The 10780-nt window shown below is 42.2% G+C and overlaps 1 protein-coding gene across 5 annotated transcripts in view; it reads left to right on the top strand.

Moving 5' to 3' along the window:
- LOC139576512 (rab-like protein 6) overlaps window positions 1–10780 on the top strand; it is a 30542-nt gene that overhangs the window by 17189 nt on the left and 2573 nt on the right. For 4 of the 5 annotated variants that reach the window (XM_071402699.1, XM_071402695.1, XM_071402698.1 and 1 more), the window contains 9 exons: window positions 2995–3135; window positions 3347–3452; window positions 3868–3971; window positions 4194–4603; window positions 5336–5477; window positions 9143–9379; window positions 9616–9922; window positions 10164–10371; window positions 10672–10730. In XM_071402699.1, the coding sequence (XP_071258800.1) occupies window positions 2995–3135; window positions 3347–3452; window positions 3868–3971; window positions 4194–4603; window positions 5336–5477; window positions 9143–9379; window positions 9616–9922; window positions 10164–10371; window positions 10672–10730 (1714 nt within the window). The remainder of the gene's footprint in view (window positions 1–2994; window positions 3136–3346; window positions 3453–3867; window positions 3972–4193; window positions 4604–5335; window positions 5478–9142; window positions 9380–9615; window positions 9923–10163; window positions 10372–10671; window positions 10731–10780) is intronic. The other variant, XM_071402697.1, reaches the window with a different exon arrangement.

Raw genomic sequence — 10780 nt, forward strand, 5'->3', positions numbered from 1 at the left:
GTGAGGAGGTAAGGCAATAAATAGGCCATAGTAGCGAAGTAATTACAATTTAGCAAATTAACACTGGAGTGATAGATGTGCAGATGATGTGCAAGTAGAAATACTGGTGTGCAAAAGAGCAAAAAGTAAATAAAAACAATATGGGGAGGAGGTAGGTAGATTGGATGGGCTATTTACAGATGATCTGTGTACAGCTGCAGCGATCGGTTAGCTGCTCAGATAGCGCTCTCAAAGATTGTGTTATCATGCCCCTCATTTAAGGAAGACAACTGATTTTCAATGTTTTATAAATAAAATGTTTTTTGTGTAAAAAATATAGTAATGTTAAAATACCCATCACATGACACTTTTAGTAATGATAGCATTTGCTTTCCAAACTGTAAGTTTTTTGCGCAATTGTATTTAGACATTTGCGAAAGGCAAATGACAGCTGCAACCAACCGTAGACATATAAACCCATAGAAGAGACTAGCGGCGATAGCGTAGCCATGCTTTTAAAACTTCTTATGGCTGAAATCCCGGTAACGGGATCGATATGACAACAGCCAGTGAAAGTGCAGGGCGCCAAATTCAAACAACACAAATCTCATAATTAAAATTCCTCAAACATACATGTATCTCATCATACCATTTTAAAGGTAATCTTGTTGTTAATCCCACCAAAGTGTCCGATTTCAAAAAGGCTTTTCAGCGAAAGCACCACAAACGATTATGTTAGGTCACCGCAAAATCACAGACAAACACAGTAATTTTTCCAGCCAAAGACAGGAGTCACAAAAAGCAGAAATGGAGATAAAATTAATCACTAACCTTTGATGATCTTCATCAGATGACACTCATAGGACTTCATGTTACACAATACATATATTTTTTGTTCGATAAAGTTAATATTTATATCCAAAAACCTCAGTTTACATTGGCACCATGTTCAGAACTGCCTCCAAAATATCCAGAGGAATTGCAGAGAGCCACGTCAAATAACATAAATACTCATCATAAACTTTGATGAAAGATACATGTTTTACATAGAATTAAAGATACACTTGTTCTTAATGCAACCGCTGTGTCAGATTACAAAAAGCTTTACGGCAAAACACAATATTTAATCATCTGAAAACAGCGTTCAGCCACAAAAGCAAGCCATACAGTTACCCGCCAAATTGTGCAGTCAACAAAACTCATATATAGCATTATAAATCTTCACTTACCTTTGCTGATCTTCGTCGGAATGCACTCCCAGGACTCCCACTTCCACAAGAAATGTTCGTTTTGTTCGGTAATGTCCATCATTTATGTCCAAATAGCTACTTTTGTTAGCGCGTTTGGTAAACAAATCCAAAGTCACGAAGCGTGTTCCCTAAAAGCTGACGAAATGTCCAAAAGTTCCGTAACAGTCAGTAGAAACATGTTAAACGATGTATTGAATCAATCTTTAGAATGTTTTTAACATAAATCTTGAATAACGTTCCAACCGGCGAATTACATTGACTTCAGATGAGCGATGGAACAGAGCTCCCTCTTATGTGAACGCGCATGGTTAGAGCATGGTCAGGTCATGGCAGACCTGACTAATTCCCCTCTCATTCGGCCCCCTTCACAGTAGAGGCATCAGACAAAGTTCTACAGACTGTTGACATCTAGTGGAGGCCGTAGGAATTGCAAACTCATCCATATCTCGCTGTGATTTCAATAGGATCTTGGTTGAAAATCGACCAGCCTCATAATTCCCACTTCCTGTTTGGATTTTTTCTCCGGTTTTTGCCTGCCATATGAGTTCTGTTATACTCACAGACATCATTCAAACAGTTTTATAAACTTCAGAGTGTTTTCTATCCAATATGAATAATAATATGCATATATTAGCAGCTGGGACTGAGGAGCAGGCAGTTTAATATGGGCACCTCTGTGCACTTTTCATCCAAACTACTCAATACTGCCCTTTAGCCATAAGAAGTTTTTAACAGTAAAATTGCCAGTTTTAGAGGTTCCAAAACCCTTCAATGGATTATATGTCTATGGCCACAATGCAGCAAGCTGTTCCACAGGAGTGATAGAAGTGGGGGGAAATGTGGTCGTCCATTGATAAGCACACCAAAGACGGTATTAATGATACATTATAAAATAAAGACGGTACTGCTTAAAGCCCATTCCACATCATAGCCTGCTGAATTTGCAAGATCATTTTTCTTTCATTTTGATTTTTGGTTTTGGATTGACGTATGGTCAATCCATGGTCTCAGTGAAGAGTTTGGTGTTCAAATAGCCATGTACGACATGCACACGCTGTTACAAGCCTGCTACAGTTAGCGGCAGGCAGACTAGCAATATCCACCGTCATAGTAGGATGAAGCCTGAGCTGGAATGGGAAGCTAACTGAAGCTGGTTAGCTTTAGAAAATCCCCAAGTAGATCTAGCTTTCTTCGTAGTATACCGCTCTGTTCTGTAAGGTTTCCACAACATATCATTTTGAAAATGGCAGACATTCAAGAAAAGTTTTGGTGTTTTGTTTGTACTGTTATTCTTTGTTTTATGTTGAAAAACAATCAACTTTATAGCAACAACAGCAAAAGTATTGTACATATAAACATGGAGTACATCCCAAATGGCACCTTAATCCCTACAAAGTGAACTACTTATGACCAGGGCCCATAAGGCTCTGGTCAAAAGTGGTGCACTACATAGGCAATAAGGTGACATTTGGAACGTAACCATGGTTCAATTAATAAATCAATGAGCTTTAATTAAACAATGTGCATGGGTGGGATTAGATTTCCGTAAGCCTGTGTGTGGCTATTAATTAACCACTTAGCCCACAGTGGTTGGCTGGCTTCTAACTGCTTAGCTTCAAAAGCAGAACAATGTGAAAAAGATTACCATTATACTCACTTTGAACTGGGCCAAGTATGGGGAGACACACATATTTGTAATTCCTCACTTATGGAGAAACAATAGTAGCTATAAATTGTTCCATTCTTTTTTTTTATGTCATTGCAGGACATTCAACTACATCCTGAGAGAGCTGCCCAAAGTACCCACTCATGTTCCAGTGTGTGTCCTAGGCAACCACAGGGACATGGGTGACCACCGTGTCATTCTACCTGATGACATCCGCCAGGTTATCGCTAATCTGAATAGGTAGTGAATTTAACTCTCTGTTTTAGTCTTATTAGGGTTACAAAGTTGTGATATCGCTACCAAAATGTCCGGATTTTCCTGAAATCCCTGTTGGATTATTCCTGGAATCAGGAGGGAATAAGCACACTTCGGAATTGGGGTAAAGCTACATGAATTTTGCAATGGTTAATGTGTCCATATACTTGACTGATGGTTTCTATGGTTCTTGCAGACCCATGGGTTCCTCTTATATTCACTACGCTGAAGCCTCTATGAAGAATGGATTTGGTTTGAAATATTTACACCGATTTTTCAACATTCCTTTCCTGCAACTTCAGGTTAGTTCTAGCTTAGACTACATTGTATTGTGAAATGTATAGCTTTGCTATTGTCATAACCGTCTTGTTTTTTTTAATACAACCTTTATTTAACTAGGCAAGTCAGTTAAGAACAAATTCTTATTTACAATGACGGCCTAGGAACCTTGGGTTAACTGCCTAGTTCAGGGGCAGAACGACAGATTTTTACCTTGTCAACTTGGGGTTTCGATCTAGCAACCTTTCGGTTACTAGTCCGACGCTCTAACCACTAGGCTACCTGCCTCCCCAATGAATTTCGTGAAGGTCGGGAAAGTCTGATCAGAAATACCACGGGCACACCCTGTGAAAGGGTTTCTCTTTTCTTTTGAAAGGAGTGTTAGTGCTCTGGTTCATGGTCAGTCATTCCCAGCCACCATCCTGTTGATCTCTACAGAGGGAGACTCTGTTACGGCAGCTCGAGACCAACCAGTTAGACATGGACGCCACTCTGGAGGAGCTCACCGTGCAGCAGGAGACCGAGGATCAAAACTATGAAATGTAATGTGATATTTTCCCTCTCTGTATCACTTTGTTTGGCATGTTCAGCAATATTTTCCCGCTGTGTATCAGTTTGTTTGGCATGTTCAGCGATATTTTCCCGCTGTGTATCAGTTTGTTTTGATCCTTAACACTTGTAGCCACGTTTTTTAGATGTTTCTTGCTTTCTTCATGCAGCACCGATTTGCCAGTATTAACAGCACAGCACCCATTGTTTTGCAGTTTCTTGGAGAACATAGAGACCCGCAGTAAAGGCTATGGTTCTCCTGGTCCAGCCAATGGCCGGAGCCCCTCCTTGGGCTCCCAGTCCCCTACCGTTCCTCCAAGCGGGGCCTCCACTGGCAGCTCTAGCCCTGGCACCCCTCATCAGCCAACCATCCCTGCCCAGGTCCCCGGCCTCCAGGCCACCTCGCCCTCTCCTCCGCCTCCTGCCCTGGCAACTGGGATGGTTTCCCCCACAGCTGAGCTTCAGTCCCCCACTCTGACGCAGGCTCAGAGTCCTGACCATCCTGGACAGTCACCGCTTCCCCCAGCATCGGGCCCTGCCCAGGCCCCGCCTCCTCAGAAACGTGGCCTGATCTCACGCCTCTTTGGCTCCGCCCCCGCCCCAGAGGTGACTGCCACTATTCCAGGTGAGTCTGGTTGGTGCTTCAGTGTTCCGCTACTCCGTTAAAGCAAATAAACACCGCAAAGACGAACGGCTTAAAGCAGCGAGTGGCCGCGGAGTGCTGGCGATCACCTGTATGGTGTGGCAGTTCAACATGTAGAATCGTCGGGATATTAACAAAAAAATGGTGACCAATGTTCCGGTCAGCGGCGATAGGACGGCCACCCACTGATTTTAATCGTTTTGTCGTCGATGTGTTTTGTCCAATATTTTATCCTAAATGCCTGGAAAATGACTAGACTATGCGTGTATTAGACCAAAAAGTAGTCACAGGATATCTTCTTGAATAATTGGATTTCTTTGAAGTGGTGTAAGGATCACTGCCCTGCCTGGCATTGGAACAACACTTTATATTGAGGGAAGTAAATCATTAATCTTTTAACTCAATACAGTTAAGAAGGAAGGGTTTAGTTTGCCTATTTTCTCTCCACATCCAGACAGTCACACTTACATGATGCTGGGTTGTTTTCATGTAAACCATCATCATGAGATGATTAAGGCCTGAAGCTGTACAATGTCAGTGTAAGTAAGTCTATGCTGGTGAATAATAACAAAGGATGAGTCCCAATTGGCACCCTATTCCCTATATAGTGCAATACTTTTGAATAGGGTCAAAACCCACAGTAGTGCACTGTGAAAATAGGTTTCCATTTGGAACACATCAAAGGCTCTTCTGATCACTGCTGTCTGTATTCAGAGCCGGAGCCTGCCCCCGTGTGTCCTGCTAACGTTCAGAGTGTGGATGACTTTGTGCCAGACGAGGGTCTGGATAAAAGCTTCCTGGAGGACAGCCTGCCCTCTAAAGTTAAGGTTCCCCAACCTGCACTGGACAGTGACAGGTAAGTAGTAGTAGAGTAGGGGTTCTTATCCCTGGATGCGTTTCAAATGGCACCCTATTCACATAGGGCTCTGGTAAAAACTGATTTGTGCGCTATATAATAGGGTGACATTTAGAACGTGGTCTGTGTTGCCACGGTTTATTTCCTTCCCTGCTGGAAAACATGCTCTATGTTTACAGTACACAGTACTATCTGGAGCAGGCCATCTGTGGTGAGAGTTTCCAGATGGCTCTATTTATTCAATGCTTCCATTGAATAAATTGTGGAAAGAGAGGATTTAAGAATTGCAAACAATGTTTCATTTAATAGACAGTTGTTATTTTATACGTTCTAGGGGGTAGAACCAAAGAGTATTCCAGCATTCTCTAATTTTCGTAGAATTTAATCCGAAGTTTCTACTGAAATTCCTTCTTTTGTGTCATCTTGTATTAAAGTACCATATACAGTGCCTTGCAAAACAGCATTCATCCCCCTAGGCGTTTTCCCTATTTTGTTGCATTACAACCTGTAATTTAAATGGGTTTTTATTTGTATTTCATGTAATGAACATACACAAAATAGTCCAAACTGGTGAATTGAATTGAAAAAAAAGGCTTGTTTCAAAGAATTACAAAAACATTTAAACGGAAAAGTGGTGCGAGCATATGTATGTATGTACCCATATGTATGTATGTACCCATATGTATGTATGTACCCATATGTATGTATGTACCCTTTGCTATGAAGCCCCTAAATAAGATCTGGTGCAACCAATTACCTTCAGAAGTCACATAATTTGTTAAATAAAGTCCACCTGTGTGCAATCTAAGTGTCACATGATCTGTCACATGATCGCAGTATATATACTGTTCTGAAAGGCCCCAGAGTCTGCAACACCACCAAGCAAGCGGCATCATGAAGACCAAGGAGCTCTCCAAACAGGTCAGGGACAAAGTTGTGGAGAAGTAGAGATCAGGGTTGGGTTATAAAAAAAAAAAATATGAGAAACTTTGAACATCCCACCATTAAATCCATTACTAAAAAATGGAAAGAATATGGCACTACAACAAACCTGCCAAGAGGGCCGCCCACCAAAACTCATGGACCAGGCAAGGAGGGCATTAATCAGAGAGGCAACAAAGAGACCAAAGATAACCCTGGATGAGCTGCAAAGCTCCACAGCGGAGATTGGAGTATCTTTCCATTGGACCACTTTAAGCCGTACACTCCACAGAGCTGGGCTTTACAGAAGAGTAGCCAGAAAAAAAGCCATTGCTTAAAGAAAAAAATAAGCAAACACATTTGGTGTTCGCCAAAAGTGGGAGACTCCCCAAACATATGGAAGAAAGTACTCTTCAGATGAGACTAAAATTGAGCTTTTTGGCCATCAAGGAAAACGCTATGTCTGGCGCAAACCCAACACCTCTCATCACCCCGAGAACACCATGCCCACAGTGAAGCATGGTGGTGGCAGCATCATGCTGTGGGGATGTTTTTATCGGCAGGGACTGGGAAACTGGTCAGAATTGAAGGAATGATGGATAGCGCTAAATACAGGGAAATTCTTGAGGGAAACCTGTTTCAGTCTTCCAGAGATTTGAGACTGGGACGGAGGTTCACCTTCCAGCAGGACAACAGCCCTAAGCATACTGCTAAAGCAACACTTGAGTGGTTTAAGGAGAAACATTTAAATGTCTAGTCAAAGCCCAGACCTCAATCTAATTGAGAAACTGTGGTATGATTTAAAGATTGATGTACACCAGCGGAACCCATCCGACATGAAGGAGCTGGAGCAGTTTTGCCTTGAAGAATGGGCAAAAATCCCAGTGGCTAGATGTGCCAAGCTTATAGAGACATACCCCAAGAGACTTGCAGCTGTAATTGCTGCAAAAGGTGGCTCTAACAAAGTATTGACTTTGGGAGGGTGAATAGTTATGCACGCTCAAGTTTTCTGTTTTTTTGTCTTACTTCTTGTTTGTTTCACAATAAAAATACTTTGCATCTTCAAAGTGGTATGCATGTTGTGTAAATCAAATGATACAAACCTACAAAAAAAATTATTTTAATTCCAGGTTGTAGGGCAACAAAATTGGAAAAATGCCAAGGGGGTGAATACTTTCGCAAGCCACTGTATATATACAGTAGGGAGAACAAGTATTTGATACACTGCCAATTTTGCAGGTTTTCCTACTTACAAAGCATGTAGAGGTCTGTAATATATATCATAGGTACACTTCAACTGTGAGAGACGGAATCTAAAACAAAAATCCATAAAATCACATTGTATGATTTTTAAGTAATTAATTTGCATTTTATTGCATGACATAAGTATTTGATCACCTACCAACCAGTAAGAATTCCGGCTCTCACAGACCTGTTAGTTTTTCTTTAAGAAGCCCTCCTGTTCTCCACTCCTTACCTGTATTAACTGCACCTGTTTGAACTCGTTACCTGTATAAAAGACACCTGTCCACACACTCAATCAAACAGACTCCAACCTCTCCACAATGGCCAAGACCAGAGAGCTGTGTAAGGACATCAGGGATAAACTTGTAGACCTGCACAAGGCTGGGATGGGCTACAGGACAATAGGCAAGCAGCTTGGTGAGAAGGCAACAACTGTTGGCACAATTATTAGAAAATGGAAGAAGTTCAAGATGACGGTCAATCACTCTCGGTCTGGGGCTCCATGCAAGATCTCACCTCATGGGGCATCAATGATCATGAGGAAGGTGAGGGATCAGCCCAGAACTACACGGCAGGACCTGGTCAATGACCTGAAGAGAGCTGGGACCACATTCTCAAAGAAAACCATTAGTAACACACTACGCCGTCATGTATTAAAATCCTGCAGCGCACGCAAGGTCCCCCTGCTCAAGCCAGCGCATGTCCAGGCCTGTCGGAAGTTTGCCAATGACCATCTGGATGATTCAAAGGAGGAATGGGAGAAGGTCATGTGGTCTGATGAGACAAAAATAGAGCTTTCTGGTCTAAACTCCACTCGCCGTGTTTGGAGGAAGAAGAAGGATGAGTACAACCCCAAGAACACCATCCCAACCATGAAGCATGGAGGTGGAAACATCATTCTTTGGGGATGCTTTTCTGCAAAGGGGACAGGATGACTGCACCGTATTGAGGGGAGGATGGATGGGGCCATGTATCGCGAGATCTTGGCCAACAACCTCCTTCCATCAGTAAGAGCATTGAAGATGGGTCGTGGCTGGGTCTTCCAGCATGACAACGACCCGAAACACACAGCCAGGGCAACTAAGGAGTGGCTCCGTAAGAAGATTCTCAAGGTCTTGGAGTGGCCTAGCCAGTCTCCAGACCTGAACCCAATAGAAAATCTTTGGAGGGAACCTGGTCAAGAACTACAGGAAACGTATGATCTCTGTAATTGCAAACAAAGGTTTCTGTACCAAATATTAAGTTCTGCTTTTCTGATGTATCAAATACTTATGTCATGCAATAAAATTCAAATTAATTACTTAAAAATCATACAATGTGTATTTCTGGATTTTTGTTTTAGATTCCGTCTCTCACAGTTGAAGTGTACCTATGATAAAAATGACAGACCTCTACATGCTTTGTAAGTAGGAAAACCTGCAAAATCGGCAGTGTATCCAATACTTGTTCTCCCCACTGTATATATATACTGTATTTATTATTATTATCATCTATTACAGTGATGGAGAGGACAGAGGGAACCCCATGGTGGCAGGTTATCAGGATGAGCTGGACCCAGATGACAAGGAGCTCCCGCTGCCCCTGCCCAACACCCTGGGCCTTCTCACCAGTAAAGACTTCACTATGTCTAGTGATGAGGAGGAGGTGGAAGCACAGCCCCCACCAATATCACCACCAGTACATGCTGTCACTCAGGATGACCACCTCGACCTTGACAGTGATTCAGAGCTGAAAAAGTAAGCCTCTTATATCCAGCATATCCGTTAATGTACTATAGTCTTATCAAGTGTAAACCATTTCAATTTAAGTAACTTTTGTTATATTTAGAATTATATAAGCTCTTATCTATTTCATTGTTTTTTTTGTCATCTGTTTTAGAAACTAATTTCTATTGTATACGTTATTAGATGACTCTTGTCATCAAGAGTAAAACATTTCTGGTTTTAAGTGATGTTTTTGTACTCTGTTTTAGACCGGGCACTGAGTCCATAATGCCCCGTGCCATGGAGCCCCACGCTCCGGAGCCTTTGGCACCTGCTGGCCAACTCTTGGAGAACACTGTCCCCCAGGTGGCTGAGCCCATCACCCTCACCCTAACCTCTGCACCTGCAGTAGCCCTGGAGCAGCCAGGCCTACCCAGAGGGACAAAGGGAGGAACCCCTGGGGTGGACTCTGACTCTGACCCAGGGGCCACTGTTGCTGAGCAGATGCTCTCCTTTGTGATGGATGATCTTGACTTTGAGTCTGAGGAGGAGGCAGTCATCCAGAAGATAACTAAGGTAGCTAGGTCAAAAGGATGTTATTTAGGGTTGTAGGTTACAAGTCATCATTGTTAGATTGAGTAGTCAGCCTATTGAAATGGCTTTCCTCGTTAAATATGTAGTGCTGCATTTGTGAAATATCCAATACATTTTCGATAAATTATTTGATGGGCCTTTTTGGTTTGGATGCATGGTTACAATGTATATTAGTATTTGTAATAGTTCGGACTTCATTATTTCCCTCTGCATCCGTCCACAGGAGGTTTTCCCAGTCAGGGATGAAGTACTGTCTGATCTGGAGCTGTCAGATGATGACATCCCTCCAGCCACACTGATCCCAGAGCCTCTGAAGCCCACACCGGTCCTGAAGCCCTCCTTTCAGAGCAAGAATGAGACAGACCTGTTTGGCTTGGGCTTTATGGAGGAAGAAGCCCCCAAAGCCAAGGACAGCAGTGAGGACCTAGAAGGCAAGTCCACTACCACAAATCTATAGAGAACAGGGTCGTATTCATTAGTGCATACTGTATTTCAAAGTTTAGCAACGTAAAATGAAAACAATTGTTTATTTTTGCACAAGAGTTTAGATAGTCCTTCTCTGTTTAAACCAGTTTTCTTCCGTTTGGCAGTGAGTACTCTAGTGAGTACAACCAAGTACCATAGAATAGTATCCTAGCACATGACAGAGAACTGTACCAAAGCATATCACATTATAAAACAAAATTACATTGTATTCATTAATTTCTCAAATTCTATTAATTGCTTTTCAGAGAAGGAAAGCAAATACTCCGCAAAAGAAAAGAAGAAAAAGAAGAAGAAAAGCAAAGAGGTAAGGGAGTGGATGTCTTTTTATGTGGCGATCATGTTTATACAGCATAG

The sequence above is a fragment of the Salvelinus alpinus genome, chromosome 5, assembly GCF_045679555.1.
Source record: "Salvelinus alpinus chromosome 5, SLU_Salpinus.1, whole genome shotgun sequence".
In the NCBI taxonomy this organism is placed as follows: domain Eukaryota; kingdom Metazoa; phylum Chordata; class Actinopteri; order Salmoniformes; family Salmonidae; genus Salvelinus; species Salvelinus alpinus.